Raw genomic sequence first — 22,164 nt, forward strand, 5'->3', positions numbered from 1 at the left:
TCTGGAAATAAGCGGCGGGATTCTGTGATCCTGAGGCTAAGTGTTGACACCGTCTGAAACACCATCGCGTTTCTCGATGGCATAAAGACGGCCTCAGCATTAGCAATTCAGGCCCCTACAGGGGCCAGGACGGCACTGCAGTGGTTCATGCCGCCCTAGCTGCTGATCCTGGCGTGAACTGGGCGCCGCGGGATCCACGCATGCGCAGTGGCACTGGCTCCAATGCGCACATATGCAGTGGCACAGGCGCCAACATGCGCATGCGCAGTGGCTCCCTTCAACGCGCCGGCCCCAACGCAACATGGTGCAGGGCTACAGGGGCCGGCACAGAAGAAAGGAGGCCCTTAACCAGAGAGGCTGGCCTGATGATCAGAGGGCCCCGATCGCGGGCCAGGCCACATTGGAGGCCCCCCCGGGCTCGGACAACCCCTCCCACTGGCCGACCCCCCCGACCCTTCCACGCCGAGTTCCGCCAGCTGAGAACAGGTGTGGACGGCACCGGTGGGACTCGGCCTTTTTACGCCAGCCACTCAGCCCATCCCGGGGGAGCTGCATAGACCGGCGCCGCGCCAACCACGCCAGCGCCAATGGTGCCGATTCTCTGCTCTGCGGAGAATCGCGCATCAGGGCGTCGTGGCACAATTCACGTCGGTCGCGGGGATTCTCCGTCCCGGCCCCGGGCTGAGAGAATCCCGCCCAGGAATTCTACTTCTCAGTGACAGAAAGAACTGGCAATTCCACTGTGGTTACTGCTGATACTGCACTCTTGAGCAGGTGATCAGCAATGCATCACAACTTTGTATGTGTTTGGGGGTTTAGTGAGAAGGGTGGTGGGGGCACAATTTGAGCAGCCTTGAGGGAGGAGGACCCGAGAGGGCGGGAGAACAACATCTTGTGGATTGGTATCTGATGTGCCCAGGTGACTAGTTAAAAGGGACCCCCTGCCCACCGCCAATCTGTGCAGGCAAAACTGTTGGACTGACCACTTTGCATGGGCCTCTCCCACCATCGGTTTCAGCCATTATTGGCCCACTGGCACACAGGCTGCCCACACCTCTGGTAAAAGTACAGTGGAAGCACAGATGGTTGGGGAGGGTGAGGACAAACCTGTTGGATTTAATGTGCCCATGCCTTCAAACCTACCAGCAAGGTAAAGCTTGGGAGTGAAGAAAATTGTCTGAAGAGGAGAAAACATGTTTAACAAATTAATCACATTGCAGCTCCTTGGATGGCCCTGTGTTTAACTGTAAAAAATAAACCATTAACTGTTAGAAATGATACTTACAGGCTCTCCTGCTGTTCCTGGAGGTCCAACTTCTCCCAACTCACCAATATCACCCTGCAATAGGGACAATGCATATGATTTGCCGAAGTGGGGGTTTCACACAGTTGAGAAAATGCATGAAAAATGAATTAAGAGAAGAAAGATATGAGTTATTGAACTGAGGGGACATTAAGTGGGAAAGTAAACGAGCAAAGGGGAGAGAAAGAATGGAATAAAAGGAGAGAACTACATGAGGGAATAGAATGGAAACGAAACAAAAGAAACAAAATTAAAGAGAAAACTAAATAAGGAAGGACTAAGGAGAGCTAAATAATAATAACAATGTTTATTAGTGTCACAAGTAAGCTTACATTAACTCTGTAATTAAGCCTGTTTGGGTACACAGTGGAAGAATTCAGACTGTCCAATTCATCTAACAAGCACATTTTTCAGGACTTGTGGGAGGAAACCGGAGCGCCCGAAGGAAACCCACGCAGATACAGGGAGAATGTGCAGACTCCGCACAGACAGTAACCCAAGTCAGTGCTCTCTGTTGATTATTCTTTTGTCAACTATATACTGTGTACGTTCCCTTGGAGGCAGAAAAATACTTTTCAATGTACTTCGGTACATGTGACAATAAAATCAGATCAATCAAATCTATTCAAAGCGGAAATTGAACCCAGGTCCTTGGTACTGTGAAGGAACAGTGCAAACACTATGCTACCGTGCCGCCCAGGAAGGGCAAGGGGGAGAGAAAGGCAGTGAACAAAATGGGTGAACAAAACGACAGACAGACAGACAGACAACTAAATAAGGAGGACGGGAAAATTAAACACGGGAGAATAATCTAAATGAGGTGGAGACAAAACCAAATGAGGGAGGAGAAGTTAACAGTAGAAAATGAATGAGAATAAGCAAGAAACAAAACGGTTGGTGATAGGGCAAGGTGAATAAAATAAATTAGTAAATGATGCAAAGAGAAAGGAAAATAGTTTTATAGTGAATTGGGAGGAAACAGGATCACTTTAAATCATTACCACACAAATGTAATCTTGGCCTCCCACTTCAAGTCTCCTTTCCATTAAGTAAGCGCCTTAGGTTGTTTTAATGCATTAAAAATGCTTCTTATTGTAATTCCTGTTGCTTCTACTCCCACCACTAGGTATCTGCCTTTTCCAACCAAACTGAACGAAATCTTTGAGAATGTGCATTTGATTCGCTGCCGCCCGCTGTTGGTCGGGAAATTCCCGATGCAGCGGAGAATCCAGTACGGGTGTAAAAATGGGATTGGGGCTTGCTCTGGTCCCTGCTGGTGGTGACATCAAGGTTTGCAGCCTGCACCAGTGGAAGGATGTAAATGGGTATGAATGGGCTAGAAATTGGATTCTTCATGCCTCCGTGATGCACCTGTCATCTTGGCAGGATTCACATGGGCATGGACTGGTACAAGTATTTGTCGGTACGGCCCTGATGTGGCGTTCCTCACTGTGGGCCAAAGGGGTAAGTATTTAATGTGGGTGTCCCTAAAGTCCATCATGAGGTCCCCTCCTCCACAATGCAAATGCTGCCCATCCCATCCCCACCCCCTGCCACCGGATGGCCTTAGCCACAGTATTTATCAATATCCAGGAGTTAAGTGCTTTCACTTACTCTTGCTCTCAGCAAAAAACACTTAACTGCTTTTGATATGGTTATGAGCTGTCAGTCATAGCTATATGCTTATAAACATTACTGTTAGTTTCACAATGAGATCCATGCAAGCATGAAGGGAAATTAAAATAAACAATCCAGACATCTGGCTGTCTGGATGCTATCAATTACAGCCCATTAAAAGCTAGTTTTTCTTTGAAGTGAGCCTTGTAGATCAATAGGTCGGAGGTGCTCTAAAGCCTGGTGGTGTGGTTTTCGCTTTCTATGAAGTTACAGCTGCTGTTTTCTGGACATCTGTCTAAGGCAGCAGCTGCAGCGGATAGGCGAGTGAAAAATCAATGATTGTATTTCACTCTTCTGACTGGACTGCTCTTTAGCTTCCAGTCAGGGATGACTAATGGAAGGGCTGGTCTCTGTTTTGGAGTTGTCTCTCCTGTGGGGTGCTCCTCCAGAGGGGGTATCTGATTTGGGGGGGTGGGTGGTTTCTGAAATGGGGGGTTTCTCTGTTACGTGGGACCTCTGGGGGGGAGTCTCTGATGTGGGGGAGGTCTCTGATCTGGAGGGTCTCTTGTGGGGGTCTCTGCTGGGTTATCTGCTGAGAGATCTAGTGAGATAGTCTGGTGGGTGGTCTGCTGTGGGAATCTGATTGGGGAAGTCTGATCGGGGGGGTCTGGTGAGATGGTTTGGTGGGGGTCTGGTGTGGGAGGGTCTGGTGAGATGGTCTGTGGGGGGGGGGGGCGGGGGGTTGGATCACCATAATGTGTGCATTCTGTGGAGGGGGAGTGACCCAGCAATTCCTGTGGTGTGGGAGGAGGATGCCCCTACTTGTTAGCGAGGGAACATGTGGTGGGCAGGATTTGCATTGTCGAGGAGAGGGAGCCAGCCGCCTGACCTCACTTCCGGGCTGCCTGTTCAAAATGGCGGCCCTGTAACATGATTCGTGATGGAATCCCTTGCAATCCCCACCATGCATACATTTGCATTCCATTTTGCACTCCATTCTCTCGCTCTGCTGTAAGATCCACAAACAAAACATTAACCTGTCCACATTTCAAATATCTTCCGTCTTTACTTCAGACTTTGAGCAATTAGCGCCTTTAGTTTTCTGACACTAAACTTCACTTACGCTAACATATGTTTAAACGAATCACAAATAATGTTGATTCAAACAAAACGCAATGCAGACTGAAGACAACAGGACCAAGATTCAGAAACCTGCATTATGGCGAATAAACACAGCTCATTTTTCTCCTGCCACTGATGCTGGCCGACCTGCTGCGTACTTTCTGTTTTTATCCTGAAGCTCTGGGCTTATAATATGTGGAGGGTTTACACACAACAATCCTTACTTTATTTTTCATATATTTAAAAATATAAATAATTACCTTTTGCCCCATAGGTCCTTTCTGCCCTGGTGATCCGTGTAATCCCTGAAAAAAACATAGGTGAGTTATTATTCATTTTCAGGTTGGTTTAATTACAAGGACATTTTTCACTCCTGTACTGCAGAGCCCAGTATTGTGAATGACTGAATTACTGCCCTATCCACTGCTTAAATCCACTGATTTGTGGAAATATCATTTTAGCTAAAGCAGCATTTAACTTTCTGACAACCATATTAAAATGGCCTCAAATCACAGTGCCCACAAGATTCAAAATACTGTAGTCACTGGCTGTAGTTATAACTTTGAAAAAAAAATTGTGAACACCAAATACTTTCGAAATGTTGTCACTAATTTTAAGGGGAAAGACAGAAGCTAATTTATACACTGCAAAAAACACAAACAGCAATAGAATGATTGGCTGGGGAACATTTTTGCGGTATTGACTGAGGCAAGAACATTGGCTAAAAGTGCTAGGAAAACTGTCTGCTACCTTTCAAAATAGGCTCCAAGATGTTTAATATCCACCTGAATTACAGAAATGGGAAAATGGGACCTTGGCTCAATAAATCATATGAAGAAAGATAGCTTCGGAACAGCACTGCAGTGTCCGTCTGGATTGCATTCTCAGCCTCTGCAGTGTAATCCATGACTTTATAATTCAGAGATGAGAGGGCTCAGCCAGTTTGACAGCGAGAAACTAACATAAGCCAAGGAAGTAAACCATTCATGCAGGCAATTGTTTTAGTTAAAGTACAAAAACTTACAGGTAAACCCGAAGCCCCAGTTTCTCCCATTCGACCTGGTATTCCAGCGTCACCCTGCATTGAAAATGTAAGTGCAGAAGTATTTGTAGGGACAGTTAATGGTCATTTCTCTCGCAAGTTTGATCATTTTCTCATGAAGTTTAATATTATCGACCTCGGGCTGGAGAGGTGGGGGTGCAGACAGGCTGCATAATTCAGGCAGCGTCTCAACCCCGATGCCTCCACCATTTTCCCATCTTCATGGTGGGCAGTTTCTGGTATTTTCCCCAACTGCGGAGATCCATGCCTTTCCTGGTTGCATTCCCTGTTTCCATATCCTAAGTTGAAACTATATTTGAACCCACCAATGGAAAGCAATCGATTTGGTAGGAACGTCCCCCTTTCCAATTTTATATCGCTGTCAGAATCCTCATATAACATTAAGCCTTGTTCAATGAGGTGTAACCAAGTTTTTTAACCATGAATTGAGTAATAACTTCTGCCCATGTCATTCTAAGGTATGTGGAATATTGTAAGATTTCTCTGTCATGATTAAATACAAGATTTTTAAAATTACATTTTTTCAGCAATTAAAACCTTTTCTGATGTTTTTCCATGACATTTCAGCTTCTATATTCACCCCCATGTGTATGTGCCAATTTTTATTTTGATCTCGGTAACTATATTTTTTAGTGATTTGATTATTAGTGTTTTAATTTCTTTTTTACTTGTCTGTGAAAATTCCTTCTTGTGATTGGGTGCTTTAATAGTTTGACGACATAATTAGTGCTCAACTCTGCAATCTGCTGCAAGGTGAGAGAAAGAAAACAGATCACTAGATCATTCGATGACGCTTTCTTTGAGGTCGGGGTGAGCACACTTGCTTTGTTGATGACAAAAAAGCTCGCCCATTGCCAATTTGCAAACAAGGCAACATCAACAAGATTCTTATTGTTACCTTTTGGCCTTCTGCTCCAGGATTCCCATTTCGTCCAGAATGTCCAGGTATACCCTGAAATATATAAATTTAAATGATGAAAATTATTTCTTCAGTAGTGTCCCTTCTCAAGCCAGTGGGTCATTCGCAGGGGGAACGTCTACAGATGACCTGTGGGAGCATCACGAGGCAAGCACTGACCATACATGTATATGGCTGCACATTTTATACCAAAAGCTAGAGAATGGAGATCTGGTGGAAAAATCGGAACGGATTTCCATGCTTTTGGACTGCATAAGGTCCATTGCAACAGTCCAAGGATGGACTTCAATGAGGTCAGCTAACTGAGCAGAAATTGGGATCATGCATAGAACCTTACTTGTCAGCTACTCAGTGGGCAAATTCATCCAGCTATTTGGGAACCTGACACTGTTTTATTTTCAATTAATATAATATATATATATGTATATAGGATCCTATTTTAAAATTTTATGCTCCCATCTGGATATTCCCTTGTATCACAAGGAATGTTCTCTAGTTGGGACTGATGATTTGCTATTTCTAGTCCTTTATTGTGCTGATGTTCCCCTCTCATTTTATTGGTCAACAGGCTTCCATGCACACCAGTGTACCATTACAATGCAGGCCACTTTATTTCGTAACAAATTATACAAAATCCTTCCTACTGCTTCAGGAAGTAGCCATTGTCTTCATCATCAGTGCAGAAGGAGGCCATTTGACCCGTCGAGTCTGCACAGACCCTCCGGAAGCACATCCCTCCTAGGCCCACTCACCCACCTTATCCCCGCAACTCCACAACCTAACCTATACACCTTTGGACACCAAGGGGCAATTTAGCAAGGCCAATCCACCTACCCTGAACATCTTTGGACTGTGGGAGGAAACCGGAGTTCCAAGAGGAAACCCACGCAGACACTGGGAGAATGTGCAAACTCCGCACAGACAGTCACAGTGTTACAGGGATAGGGTGGGGGAGTGGGGTAGGGTGTTCATTCAGAGTGTCAGTGCAGACTCAATGGGCCAAATGGCCTCCTTCTGCACTGAAGAGATTCTATGATGATTCTGTGAGTGTTTGGCAACAAAGATGTCCGTCAGTCAATAAAAGCCCTCGTGTGGAGGACAGTTGTGGTTACAGTACTGCGCTACCATGCGTCCAGGACAGTGTTTCAGTGACAGATAAGAGTGCCAGAGAAATTCCAGCAGCAATGCCTCCTCTCCATCCTCTGGATTCATTGGGGAATCATCCAACAAATGCTAGTGCCCTTCTTGAATCCAGCTCCACAAGCATTCAGACAAACATCCGGCAAAATCAACTAAGGTGGATTGGACACTGTGGCATAGGGCCAAAAGCTGCATCCCCTGACAGATTCTGTTCATCAACTCTCAAATGGCCAATGGTCAAGGGGAAGACAAAGAAAATGCTCCAAACACATGCTGAAGCTCTCCTTGTAGCACAGCAGCATTGACATTACTGAGAGGCCTTTGCAAGCAATAGATCAAAACTATGAAAACCTGTCCATCAAGCATGAGCATGCTTTGGATCACAAAATCTGAGTTTACGGCCAGAGTGGCGACAGAGAATGAAAGAAAAGGAAGCAAATCCTGGCATTCCAGATCCCACGACCTCCTGGGCCATCCTGATTTATTTGCCCAAAAGTCTGCAGGTTGAGAGTCAGCCAATTCATACACATAACGGCCCATGGCAGGAATTCATGACACTGAGTAGACATCATCCTTGAATCGAGGGACAGCTGGCAACAACTGCACTGATTCCTAAACTCCGGTCAAAAATAAGCTGCCTTTTTAACTAATATACTGCACACAGCACAGGTAAAGGTTATTGTGTACTTAGGTTTAACTGTCACTTCGTTGTACAGACCTTGAACGTTGGTGAAGAAACATATTGCCAAAGCTTTTCACCTTGCACTTGCCAGGACAAACATAAAGATTCCAAATGTCAACTGACCACAGCAATTTACACTGCAGGAAAACAGGTGCTGATTGGTTGGCAAGTCATCTCGGATTGGTTGAGATATTGTAATGGAGAAAGAAATGGGGACAAAAAGCTATTGGGTAATCAAAAAAGGGTGCAAGGCTTGACCATAACACTTTTGTTTGCTGAATATGGGTCCCTGTGTATGAATGTATGTCATTTCTAGCAATTGCAAATGAGCCATGTTATGAGCTCAACTAATGATCTTAAATTGGTTGTTAGTGTAGCTATTAGCGTGCTCAGGATTGTTCAGCAAATACTGCCCAGTCACAGAATCACACCTAACAGGGGTCACTTTATTTTGGATTTTGCAATCACTAGTTGAGCATAGACTGTACTTTGCTGAATACAAACAACCGAAGTATCACCTAATCACACGATATGCTGCCTACTTACCTGGCTTCACACCGACAATGAAATTCACACATTTACCAAGGGGTCACTCCTCTCATGGTGCTCCAGCCAATCATTGCAATTTTGAGACATTCTGTCAGTCCACAATATTTAAAAAAAACAAACATTTATGGGATGTGGGATGGGCGAGCATTTATTGCCCATCCCGAATTGCCCTTGAGAAAGTGGTGGTGAGCTGCCTTTTGAACCCCAGGTGCTGGCAGAATGTCTCAACATTGCAAAGATTGGTCAGAGCATCAGAAGAGCGGTGTCCCTTGGAGACCTGGTCCAATGCTATCTGGGGAAAATGGCCAAATTACAAGAGGCCTGATGGGAAATTTGGCCAAGTAACAAGATGCTAAAGAAATCACAGAGGTCTGGAGAATTTATGGAAAATGCAGCTTCTTCTACACGATGATAAAGACCCACTCGCCTGAAAAGGAGATTGTTGGCAGTTATGTGAGGAGGTAAAAGATAACAGCTATGTGATAAAGAAAGCAGGCAGGTGATTGAAACCAGGCCACTGGGGACATTGAAAAAGGGGCCACATAACCATTGTAGTCACAGAAACTATTAATCTGGAAGCTGTTCTCTGTCATAATGGAACAATTGGATCCTGTTTTATAAAAATAATCTTTATTGTCACAAGTAGGCTTACATTAACATTGCAATTAAGTTACTGTGAAAAACCCCTAGCTGCCACATTCCAGCACCTGTTTGGGTGCACGGAGGGAGAATTCAGAATGTCCAAATTACCTTTCGAGACTTGTGGGAGGAAACCGGAGCACCCAGAGGAAACCCACACCGATACAGGGAGAACGTGCAGACTCCGCACAGACAGTGACCCAAGCTGGAAATTTAACCGGGGACCATGCCGCTGTGAAGCAACAGTGCTAACCACTGTGCTCCCATGCCACCCACCTGTTCACTGGATCAGTGAAACTCAGCTGCTAAACAGCCAGAGGGTAATCAAACTGACATCATCGAACCTTCGAGAAGCAGGAAGATATCATAGAAAGCAGCAAGGATTCAAAGCTTTATCAGTGAGAACCCAGGGAATAACCATCGCAGAAGGAGTACCAGAGTAATGTGCTCATTGAGCAGTAAAGCATCCTTCCAGAAAGCCTAACTGGCTGTTCTGATTGGGGTGGCATTTGAATTTGATTCTGAGTTCCGTAACAGTGAAACTTATTGAGTTAAAGTCTGTGTGACACATATTGAGTCAAAGCCTGTGAAATGGGTTTTTATTAAAGGTTAAGCAACAGTCTGTGTGACAATAATTAACCGCATAAGGGTTTGTGTGACATATTTGATCCAAATAAAGTAAATTTGATCCAAGAATACTTGTGTAAATAGTTTGCATGATGCACAAGTTGCGACCCTCATCCAGGAGGGCAACACCCTGCAACCAAGCCATCAAGCCTGTTCCGAGGCAGGAGATATGTCCACCGTTCCATCAGGAGGAGACATCCACTGATCCATCTATTCAGCCGCCACACCTTTTCTTCCAGAGACTGTTGCTCATTCAGAGCCCATGTTTGTCATGTTAAAGAATTCTTCAAGGTACTTCTGCTACCTTTAATACGGCTAGTGCTCCTTGAGGTGCTACTCGTTACCTTATTTTCTGTGGCAGGAATGGCAGATTGTATGTTGTTGGGAAATTCGCTCCAAACATAACGTCTGAGCCCTGAGCCAACAAGGGTCAATGCAGTGGGTGGAACTCCATCTTCCACCCTGCTCGGCCCATTCATCCAAACTAGAGAAAAGTCCAGCTCCTTGTGACTCTAACTCAGTGTTAGCTAGGCCAGGAGTGACTCTATCTCAAGTGTTCAATAGAACTAGGAGCAGGAGTAGGCCATCTGGACCCTCGAGTCTGCTCCGCCATTCAATAAGATCATAGTAAGAAGTCTTACAACACCAGGTTAAAGTCCAACAGGTTTGTTTCAAACACGAGCTTTCGGAGCACGGCTCCTTCTTCAGGTGAATAAGATCATGGCTGATCTTTTGTGGACTCTGCTCCACTTTCCGGCCCAAACACCATAACCCTTAATCCCTTTATTCTTCAAAACAACTATCTTTATCTTAAAAACGTTTAATGATGGAGCCTCAACTGCTTCACTGGGCAAGGAATTCCATAGATTCACAACCCTTTGGGTGAAGAAGTTACTCCTAAACTCAGTCCTAAATCTACTTCCCCTGATTTTGAGGCTATGCCCCTAGTTCTGCTTTCATCCGCCAGTGGAAACAACCTGCCCACATCTATTCTATCTATTCCCTTCATAATTTTATATGTTTCTATAAGATCCCCCTCATCCTTTTAAATTCCAACGAGTACAGTCCCAGTCTACTCAACCTCTCCTCGTAATCCAACTCCTTCAGCTCTGGGATTAACCCAGTGAATCTTCTCTGCACACCCTCCAGCGCCAGTACATCCTTTCTCAGGTAGGGATACCAAAACTGAACACAATACTCCAGGTATGGCCTCACTAACACCTTATACAATTGCAGCATAACCTCCCTAGTCTTAAACTCCATCCCTCAAGCAATGAAGGACAAAATTCCATTTGCCTTCTTAATCACCTGTTGCACCTGTAAACCAACTTTTTGCAACTCATTCACAAGCACACCCAGGTCTCTCTGCACAGCAGCAAGTTTTAATATTTTATCATTTAAATAATAATCCCTTTTGCTGTTATTCCTACCAAAATAGATAACCTCACATTTGTGAACATTGTATTCCATCTGCCAGACCCTAGTCCATTCACTTAACCTATCCAAATCCCTCTGCAGACTTCCAATATCCTCTGCACATTTTGCTTTACCACTCATCTTAGTGTTCGGTAGGCAAGGAGTGACAACTCAGTGTCAGGTAGGCCAGAAATGTCCTAGTTTTGAGCCATCCTGGTATGTTTGAAAATAATTAATGCCTACCAGGAATTTCCATAATTAATAACGGTGCCCCTGGATCTGGGAAAGAAATTATATCCTTAGTTCCTGCTTTTCCTCACTATCTCCTATTACTGGTCGTGTGGACAGTAAGGAAAGAATTGGGTCAGTCTGCAAACTTCCACAGTCAGATAACCCATTGACACTCAGTATCATTGCTGAGGTGTGAATAATAGGTCCATAAGCTCTTGCCCAACCACTGTGTGTGGAACTTTATTCCAGCAAGGGGTTGGGGCACCTTCAGGAGAAGATTGGGAAGGGAGAATTTAAAAAGTTCAACCTTATTTTAGAAAATAATGATTCTGGTAATTACAAAAATGGACCAATAATGTTAAAGACTTACATGTTCACCTTTAGGTCCGGGAGCACCATATGTACCTCGAGGCCCCTCTGGACCCTAGAAAACAAAGAATAACTGTAAAAGGATTAAAGTAACACAAACTTTGCACTGAATGTTTTTATTATGTCCACCACTGAAGGTGCATGGGGGTAACCACATAGTCATAGAGTCACACAATAGAGAAGAGGCTCTTTTGGTCCATTGCGTCTTCATCAACTGAACCACATTAAATCTACACTAATCCCACTTTTCAGCACTTGGCCCATAGCTTTGAATGTGATAACACTTCAAGTGCTCATACACATACTTTTTAAAAGGTTGTGAGATTTCCCATCTTGGGCCTTGTCAAAGGCTTTGCTGAAATCCATATATAAACCATATCAACAGCACTACTCGCATCGAAACATCCAATCACCTCCTCGAAAGATTAAATCAAATTCATTAGGCATGACCTCCCTCTGACAAAGCCATGCAGACTATCTTTGATCAAACCTTGAATCTCCAAGTGGAGATAGATTTCCTACTTCAGAGTTTTCTCCTGTAGTTTCCCTACCATTGATGTGAGACTCACTGGTCTGTAATTCCCTGCTTTATCTCTTCCACACTTCCTGAAAATGGAACCACGTTAGCTGTCCTCCAGTCTTCTGCACCTTCCCAATGTGACCAGGAAGTAATTAAACATTTGGGCCAGTGCTCCTGTAACTTTCTCCCTTGCCTCCCACAGCAATCTGGGATACAACTCATCCAGACCTGGGGATTTTCCACTTTCTAGCCTGCCAAAACCTCCAATACCTCCTCACTCCCGATGTTAACCTGTTCAAAGCCTCACATTCCTTCTCTCTGAACTCTGTACCTACATCCTCCTTCTCCTGAGTGAAGACAGATGTGAAGCACTAATTTAATACCCGACCAATGTCCTCCGGCTCCACAGATTGCCCCCTTGGTACCTAATGTCTTTCCCTGATTATCCTCTTCCACTTAATATGCTTATGGAATATCTCAGGATTCCCCCAAATCCTACCCAGCAGTGGTTTTTCATGCCCCCTCTTTGCTGTCTTAATTGTTTTCAGTTCCCACCTGCACTTTCTATACTCCACTAAACTGTATTTGTACCTTTACACCTGTTAAAAGCCTCTCATTTCTTTCTGATCCAGTCTTGGATATTCCTCAACATCAAGGGTTCTCTGGGCTTGTTGCTTTTACATTTCACCCTAAAGGGAAAATGTTGGGCCTGCATTCTTCCCATTTCCTTTTTGAATGCCCCCCACTACTCTGCTGGACATTTTCCCACAAGAAGCTGTCCCATGTCAACTTTGGCCAGATCCTGCCGGGTACGGGAGAATCTCGCCCAAAATCTCCTTTCCCCCAATCCAATACTGTTTTTCCCAGATCATCCTTTTTGTTTTCCAGGACAAATTTAAGTCGTACTGTGTTGTGGTCGCTATCACTAAAATGCTCCCTCACTGCCATCTCGAAAACTTCTCCAGCTTTGTTCTCCAGAATTAGATCCAGCCCTGCACCATCCCTTGTTGGACCTTCTACATGTTGACATAAAAACACCGCCTGAATACATTTCAAGAAATCCACCCCGTCTAAATCCTTTACACTATGACTATCCCAATCAATGTTGGGAAAGTTGAATTCCCCTAATGTAATGATAATTATAATTATTCTTTTTACATACATCAGTGAATTGTCTACATATCTGCCTGTTAACTGTTGGGGGGCAAGAATACACTCCCAGCAATGTGACTGTTGCTTTTTATTCCTAAGCTGTACCCACAAAGCCTCTTTTGAAGATCTTTCCAAGATATCGTACCTCCTTACCGCAGTAACTGACTCCTTAATTAATAATGCAACACCACCTCTTCTTTTACTCCCCTGACTTGCCTGAAGATCCTATTACTCATCAGTCTTATCTATAATACTCCCAGCATTATCGCAGAGGCCATCCAGCCTCGTGTAACTCTCTTGGAAGTCAACATTACTGAACCCCCTCTGTCTTGGTTCCTTTACAATATTATGTTGTGTCCCCTCCCCTGCTTAAATAGTTTAACAGCACTAACAAAGCCATCCACAAGGAATGTTGGTCCCATTCTGGTTCAGGTACAGATCGTCCCATTTGTACATGCTATATTTCAGAGAAGAACTGGCAGAACTGGAATTGTATCCAGATACATATCAATGTTCACCAGGAGAGTGGGAACGTTTTATTTAACAAATCTTTATTCTGATTTTAAAGGTCAGTTTGATTGCTGTCTTGTAGTCACTCCCAGGTTTTCACTATTCTAATGAAAATCTACCCTAACTGATGAATTATTCATATATTACTACAGAGAACATTGCACATGTGTGTGCAAGCATTAATTCAAATACCAGAAAAAGGAGAAATGACTAGAAACTTACTTTTGCACCTGTAATGCCTGGCTCACCATTTGTACCTCTTGGACCTTCTGGCCCCTAAATTAAAGAACAAAGATTGTTGATTTCTTAAAAATGCTTATAGTTGTTATTTATTAGTAGGTGGCTTGATAACTGTATTGCATTGTAAACTTGGCAAAAATGCTTTAATATCGTGTGAAAAACAAAAGTGATTTCCATGTATTTTGCTACTTTTTCATCTTCACTATTTACAATCACATCATGATCTATTTCTTTGAAGAGTATCTGAGTCTCTGCCTTGGGCAGTGAGTGGAGGGAGAGTGAAAATTCCCTGCATGAGAATTGGTTGGTTCCATGGCCACAGATAGTCCAACCCACCCACAAATATGTGCTCCGAGATCAATCAGTCAAACTGCTAAGTCACTGACCACTGTTCCTGAATGTCAACTTGACTTGCGTCAGCAAAGCTCTTACCAATGGATCTGAATGTTCTGCGGTTTATTCTCCCATATTGAGACTTGAGCACGTAATCTGGGCTGATCCCCAGTTGCATTATTGCTGGAAGAGCTGGACTTTGGATGGTCAAGAAACTGAAGTCTCTTTAATTGTCCCACATGCCAAGCTAGAATCGGCCTGCTCACGGGGACATTACAGTTGTGGGAATGTAACCAAATGCACCAAAGAACCAGATATCCATCTAAATTTATTGTATGAAACCAGCGAGATAAAGCAAAGTGGCCCTTCACCTGGCCTATACATAGGAACAGGAGCAGGCCATTTGGCCCCTTGAATCCATTCTGCCACCATTCAACCACATTATGGCTGATATGCGACCCAACTCCATCTATTTCATACACACAGCCTACTCAGTGGATGCAAGCTATCTACTGTCTCATCTGCTGATTCAGTTAATATTGGTGCTGGGTTACTGGGAATATACAATATATTAAGGTTGTAAAACCTAGGTTGAAAGAAGCAGCCTCAAGGGTGTGGGTGGCGTTTTCTTGATCCATGGTTTTTCATGGTTCTAGACCCCGAATTGGCTACGGAAAATTAAATTGAAATATGGATCACTATACCTTTAACCAAAACTAGCAAAACATTGTTGAATACTTACAGTGGGCCCAGTTGATCCTGGAGGCCCAGGCAAGCCATTAAATCCTGGAGCTCCCTGAATGAAAAGAATAAAAATCACTTCAATGTTTGAGAAGTACATTTGTACAGTACATTTCCTGCTTGAACGCGGTAAACTAACTTGGAATTTCTACTGTTATGGTATGCTTTATAATGGGTTTATGTGCATTTTCCAAGTTGTGATTTGCCATTTGAAGGACAATTATGCTTTATGAGAGAACCTTAAAAGGCTGTATTAAAAGCTAAAATTACTGAATGAATAATGATTGTTTTAATGCAGTAATTTTTTATCTTGATTGCAGCTGATAGCAGGGTATATAATTCATTTTTTTGTTTTTTTAAAATAAATTTAGAGTGCCTAATTATATATATTTTTCCAATTAAGAGGCAATTTAGCGTGGCCAATCCGCCTAGCCTGCACATCTTTGGGTTGTGGGGGTGAAACCCATGCAGTCATGGGGAGAATGTGCAAACTCCACACGGTCAGTGACCCAGGGCCAGGATTCGAACCGGGGTCCTCAGCACCGCAGTCCCAGTGTTAACCACTGCACCACATGCTGTCCTAGGGTATTTAAATTCGAGCTACAAATTTACACCCAGCCAAAGCTCAACTGTTGCTGAAAGGTTCCTGAGCAAACCGTGGGACATCACAATGAAACAATAGCAATGAGCAAAACTGTTGAGATCAAACACCTTTTAATTAGAGTAAAAGTAATTAGTAATTAGCAGATCCGGATAATTCAACATTAAGATATATTTTTGATCTTATGACCGCTTTACAGGTTTGACTTCCAGGGGGCCAGGAAATTAAATCATGTGGAGTTCTTGTAATTCAGCACTATATGATTTCTGAAGTCTTCAGAAAGATGAGCAGGAAGTACATCATTCCCTGTGTAGGATGAGGGCAAGAAGATGCATTCTTTACCTAAAGTGGGGAGAAACTCACTTGCATATGCAACTGAAGGGACGAAAATCTATTTAGGTTCCCTCGTAACATTGGTTTGACCTGCTGCAGTTCACTCCCTGCCTCCTCTCCCCTTGCCAATCTTTCTTTCTCAAGCTATGGCCCCCAAGCTCTGATCCTCAATCCTACTCCCAGAGACTCTGGTTTCCAACTTCAGTACCCTCAGAACCAGCCTCTCGCCTGAGGCAGTTACCTGCCCATTACACCTCTATTCTCCACTGATTCCACAATCCCTCCCTGAGATCATGCTCTCCCCAATCTTTGTACCATTCTCTCATACCCACACCACAATCCTCACCAGCCTACGAGGACCCATCTCCAATATTCGGAGGTGTTTGGACCTCATCATTTGTGCACAGCCAAGAGTAGGTAGAGAGAGTATACAACTGGCAACTTCTGCTTTGCTAGCTTATGACCCAAGTTGAAATCTATGACACATACCGACTTCCTTGCAAATATAATCTGCAACACGTCTTCCAGATAGTTAGGTGACATTTCCATCATAGAAGAACATAATAATCCTAGGCTTATTCAGTGAAAACACAATGCCTGCTGGCTGATGTAATAATTTGAATCAGTCAGTGCACTAAGAATGCTGTCAAAATACACAGCTTGAAATCATTGATATGACAACCACCAGGGAAAATATTTCAGATACAGTTCTCTCAAAGATTAGAGAGAAGCTCTGTTCCACAAAGGATGTGCTACGATATTAGAAATGTTGGACTTTTTTCCCCCCACGCACAAACATACTCACACACACACACACAAACATACTCACATTCTGACATACACACTCACATGGTAGCACAAGTGGATAGCACTGTGGCATCAGAGCGCCACGGTCCCAGGTTCGATTCCCCGCTGGGTCACTGTCTGTGCGGAGTCTGCACGTTCTCCCCATGTCTGCGTGGGTTTCCTTCGGCTGCACCGGTTTCCTCCCACAGTCCAAAGATGTGTAGGTTAGGTGGATTAGCCATGATAAATTGCCCTTAGTGACCAAAAAGGTCAGGAGGGGTTATTGGGTTACGGGGATAGGGTGGAAGTGAGGGCTTAAGTGGGTCGGTGCAGACTCGATGGGCCATTGGCCTCCTTCTGCACTGTATGTTCTATGTACATCCTCACACACACAACCTCACACAAACATACACTTCCTCACACACACACAAACACACTCACTTAGTTTTTTCCGAGGTCCGAACATCCTCACTCACTGCTTTCCTGAAGCCAAAACCCCTCCTCAGTCTGCCCCTTTCCCCGAGGCCACAGCCCCACTCATTTCCAGAGGTCAAAATCCCCCCCCCCCCCCCCCCACAACTCTTTTCTCAAGGTCGGATTTCCCCCTCTCCTTCCTGAGGCCAGAACATCCCCCACGTACTGAGACCAGAGCACCCCACCTTTCCTGAAGCCCAAACCACACTGCGCCATTCCCGAGGCCTGAACCCCATCGGCTACTTTCCCAAGGCCCCGCCGTCACTGCCTGTAGGCCATGCACAGTCTCTATTCGCTGCTGCCCATCTTCTGGCTGATTAATCTCCTGTCTCCTGCTATTTCACCTCAGCCTCGCTGTTGGCCACAGGTTATTCTGCCCAGCAACTGCGAGATGCAATAAATCAAATGGGCCAATGGGAGCAAGGCCTCTCGAAGCACTGGATGCTGTAGATTGAACCCATCAGCAACCAGTGCATCAAGAGGCCTTGCTCTGATTGGCTTTTGTGATTTCTGTCATTCTTTTTAAATGCTGAGTGTTCAAATGGACATTTATCGGGCATAAGACAGCCGGCAGCTTTGTGGACTCCCGGAGTCCCTTCACAGACCCTTGGGGGTTCACAGACCACAGTTTGGGAACCCTGGTGCTAGTTAGTACTGGCTTTTGCGAGACCTGTTGATTTGCTGCCCTGGTCACAGGGATGATTGACTATGGAACCTTCTACAAGAGTAGTAATGCTGTTCTGAATTCATTTAGAGTTTCTGAGGCAGAGAGGCAAGGAGGCGAGGTCAATCCATGAAATGATGGAGAGGCAATTTGAATTTCAACAGTTGTGAACAAGAAGTAGGAATAAAAGTAAGCAATGCATTGCAGCCAGAAGAATGCAATATTGGAAATTCTGAAAAAGCTCATCCAGGGGCCATCCTCAGCTACTGAAACAGAGAGCAGGAGCAAGAAGGAGTATGAAGTCATAAAGTGTTTAGGGCAGCACAGAGATAATGGAAGGACAGGAGAGGTGGTAAACAGCAAGAAGAAAATTATTTTAAAAGAATGACACTCACTTTGTTCCCCTTTTCACCAGATGCACCAGGAAAGCCTCTAGGTCCTCGAGAACCCTAGATTTTAGAGTGAAATAAAATCCATCAAGAGTTGAAAAACAAAAGGCCCTAAATTCTGCAATTATAAATCCATTGAGGAAAGTCTGGTGAGTGCAAGACTTCCACTCATTCCTCAAAAGCAACTGATCGCATTCCACATTCTGAGAACAGAATCATTTTAAACACTTGTGTCAACCCATCTCTGTAATAGTGATGTACCCAGATGGAATAGTTGATATTAAATTGGAGTAGCTTCCTGCCGCTCCACTATTGAGATACAAAGGCTGAAGGTTAGCAGTCAAAGGACAAGAACGTCCCTCTATTCTCAACAGCCATGGGATCTGCAGGGGCTATAGGATGGCACACCCTGCTGGATTGACAATGTTGCCCCTGAACTCTCCAGCAGATCCAAAAGGAGCCAACTGACGATGCACCCAGCTGTTCCTCTGCCAGGTGGGAATCGGTGGTTAAGTCAAAACAGAACAGAAATCGGGTAGATATGAACAGAATACCATCACCAAAAGTGGTGGCCACTGCTGGGTCTGCAGCTGGCCTGCACCAGCAACAACCGAGGAGGTCTCAGAATGCAGCTAAGAGTCTGGGCCTTGCCAGGGCCAGTCAGGCAGGCCTCAGCAAGGAGGCAGGGATTGTTCTTCATAGGATCATAGAATTTACAGTGCAGAATGAGGCCATTCGGCCCATCAAGTCTGCACTGGCCCTTGGGAAGAGCACTCTACTTATTGATGGAATTGGGGATGTTCAAGAGGGTAGCCTTGCTGTGGGGAGGTAGTGGTGGGAAGCCCTCTGTGGGCCAAGGGTGCCTGATCAGAAAGGACATGCCTCCCCCTGTCCTGTCAGAGCCCACAAGGAGGCTGCCAGTTTTTACTGGTGCGAGTAGAAGATCAGCAGTGACAGGATGAGGCCCTGAAGGGGCCATTAATTGGCTACTTGTGGAATCAATTGGCCTCCGAGCAGGAAGTCTGTCCTCATCCTTCCTTATCCTTGACTGAATTACAGAGCCAGGAACACACAAGCACACCTCCCAAAATCAGAGTTAAATTCGGCCCAAACAGCGTGTGTTAGAACATTCCATCATTGGATGAATAATTGACAGGGCCAAATCAAGATTACGCTGAAATTCGAGACATACATTCCCAGCATGTAAAACTGTAAGAAAGTGTTTCTCCCTATGTGATTTCATATCTTGATTGGACAAGTTATGGGACTCCCGTCAGTTTACATACAGCCACACCCCTCACTCCCAAAATTTTCCCTGCCCAGCAGTACCAGCACTGCTTTTCTAGAACTGCATTTTATTGCTGATAATGTAGAAAAATGTTGAGGCAAGGTCTCCATATACTGTAACAAGCAAGGCACACATAGTGTGCAGGCAGAACGTGTTATGGTTAACATTGGGTTTTAGAAGGCAGTCTTTGCATTGGTTCAAACATAGATGGAAGAGAAGGTTAACTTAAATTATTTTTTTTATTTTTTTATATTTAGATTACCCAATTATTTTTTCCAATTAAGGGGCAATTTAGCGTGGCCAATCCACCTACTCTGCACATTTTTGGGTTGTGGGGGCGAAACCCATGCAGACACGGGGAGAATATGCAAACTCCACACGGACAGTGACCCAGAGCCGGGATCGAACCTGGGATCTCAGCGCCGTGAGGCGGTTGTGCTAACCACTAGGCCACCGTGCTGCCCTAGGTTAACTTAAATTATGAAAGTTAAACTGAGGCACCGGCCCAGTGGTAGTATGATTTGAAATCAACAGCCAACATGTATGAGGCTGTTGTGGTGTCACTATACAAATGTTTCACGGGTCTGTATAAAATTCCACTCCCCACTACTGAGCAGAGTGTTGACCCATTTAAAATAAACCACTTAACACCAGTTAAAATGGCAGAGCGAGGAGCTTGACACGAGCACGTTAAACATTTATACTATAACCTCGTCTTTAGGCTTTGGTGTATATTAGGAGGAATGGGAATTTAAATTCACTCAGAAAGAGTAATTTAAACAAAACCTTGATATGTATTCGAGAAAATTCTTCAATCAGATGATACCACAGACGTACCTCAGATCCAGGAGCTCCTCTAATGCCTTGTGGCCCAGAGAAACCACGATTCCCCTGTATTTAGAAGCAACAACATGAATTAAGAAAGGAAGAACAGGAGCAGGATTAGGCCATATGATCTTCCAAGCCTGTTTCATCCTCAATACATTTATGACTGATCCTCTGCCTTAACTCCACTTTCCTGCCGCTCCTATATCCCTCGATTCCATGACGCCAAAAACCTCTCTTCTCAGCCCTAAATATATACAATGCTGAAATTTCTTCTCATCTCAGTCCGAAATGATTGAGCCCTTGCACTGAGAGCTGGATTCTCCCGCCCCACCCGCTGCAAGAAAGCCACTGGTGAGGCGCCGACAATGGAAAAATCCATTGACCTCGGGCAGGATTCTCTGGACGACGGAGAATCCTGCCCTGAGACTCTGCCTCTGTGTTCTTCGTTCCCCAGCCAGGGGAATTACACACACTGGACAGATACAACATTGTGGTATTTAATGTTGACACTGGATCCATAAACTGGCGAAATGTTTCAGTCCTCAGGAAGGAAACAAACCCCTCATTACTTTGACGAATGGAAACATTCATCAGAAACCTGAGACTGGAAGCCTGATTTGGAAATGGGGTGACCCAGAAATTTGGGTCGGGAAGATGTCCATTTTGTTCCCCTCTTCCTCTGGTCAATACTGTTCCAAACAACTTGGTCTCCTGAATGTTAACTCCCTTTTGGAGGGTAGTTGCACAAGGGCCCGATATCTTTCCTAAATTAACTGCAAGCTGTTTTTTCTTATGCAGGTAAAGCACTGAAAAGTGGTAGGTTAGTTCAATATGGAGTGATATTATAATCATTCTCGGTCTTGCTCTTGCCCACACGTATAAGTGGATTCACAGAAGTTTGCAGCACAGAAAGAGGAGCAGAATTAGGCCACTTGACCCATTGAGTCTGCTCTGCCATTCATTCATGGCTGATAGTTTTCTCATCCCCATTCTCCTGCCTTCTCCCCATAACCACTGCTCCCCTTATTAATCAAGAAGTCAACATGTGGGCTGGGGAGGGAAATTGGGTGGGCAGCAGTTTAGTGAGAACAGGATAAAGGAAGCAAAAGTTGGGTTTCAGGGACATGATGAGCTCAGAGAGGCTTAGACAGGACAGAAACTCAAGAAAGATTTCAGGATTAAGGTAGGGTGGACATTAGAGGAGGTTTAGCATGGAGGTAAAGGCAAAGGGAGGGAAGCAGCAGAGGAAGGTGAATGGAAGTGTGGTTCTTTGTGCCAGGACGTTCATGAGTTCCTCACACTTGTTATTGGAAGTTAGAATGGACAAGTCATGGAGACGGAATTAAGAAGATGTTTGCAATACGGAAAAGGGCTAACTTTGCATTCCCGAATGGAATTTCCGAGTGGAAATTTTGTCAGAGGACATTTGGACCCAAGAGTGCTTTATGTGATCAAACTAGATCAGGCAATGAGCGGTTACACCAATTGTCCACCATTTACATCAAGACTGGATTGCTTGGTCCTATGGAGCAGAGATGAAAGTAGTACCATGGTCATGACTAAGGTGAGAGAGATTAATGATTTGATGGGGATTAGGGCTTTAAAGGTGAGAGTTGAGGGTGTAATAA

General features: G+C 44.5%; 1 protein-coding gene across 1 annotated transcript in view; it reads right to left on the reverse strand.

The window, feature by feature from the left end:
• Positions 1 to 22,164, reverse strand: part of LOC119972300 (collagen alpha-1(IX) chain) — a 156,836-nt gene that overhangs the window by 37,936 nt on the left and 96,736 nt on the right. Inside the window, exons 18-26 of the mRNA XM_038808789.1 lie at positions 20,546 to 20,599; positions 18,427 to 18,480; positions 15,175 to 15,228; positions 14,082 to 14,135; positions 11,679 to 11,732; positions 6,004 to 6,057; positions 5,067 to 5,120; positions 4,303 to 4,347; positions 1,286 to 1,339 (exon numbers count right to left, since the gene is read on the reverse strand). Of these exons, the coding sequence (XP_038664717.1) occupies positions 1,286 to 1,339; positions 4,303 to 4,347; positions 5,067 to 5,120; positions 6,004 to 6,057; positions 11,679 to 11,732; positions 14,082 to 14,135; positions 15,175 to 15,228; positions 18,427 to 18,480; positions 20,546 to 20,599 (477 nt within the window). The remainder of the gene's footprint in view (positions 1 to 1,285; positions 1,340 to 4,302; positions 4,348 to 5,066; positions 5,121 to 6,003; positions 6,058 to 11,678; positions 11,733 to 14,081; positions 14,136 to 15,174; positions 15,229 to 18,426; positions 18,481 to 20,545; positions 20,600 to 22,164) is intronic.

The sequence above is a fragment of the Scyliorhinus canicula genome, chromosome 10, assembly GCF_902713615.1.
Source record: "Scyliorhinus canicula chromosome 10, sScyCan1.1, whole genome shotgun sequence".
Lineage (NCBI taxonomy): Eukaryota > Metazoa > Chordata > Chondrichthyes > Carcharhiniformes > Scyliorhinidae > Scyliorhinus > Scyliorhinus canicula.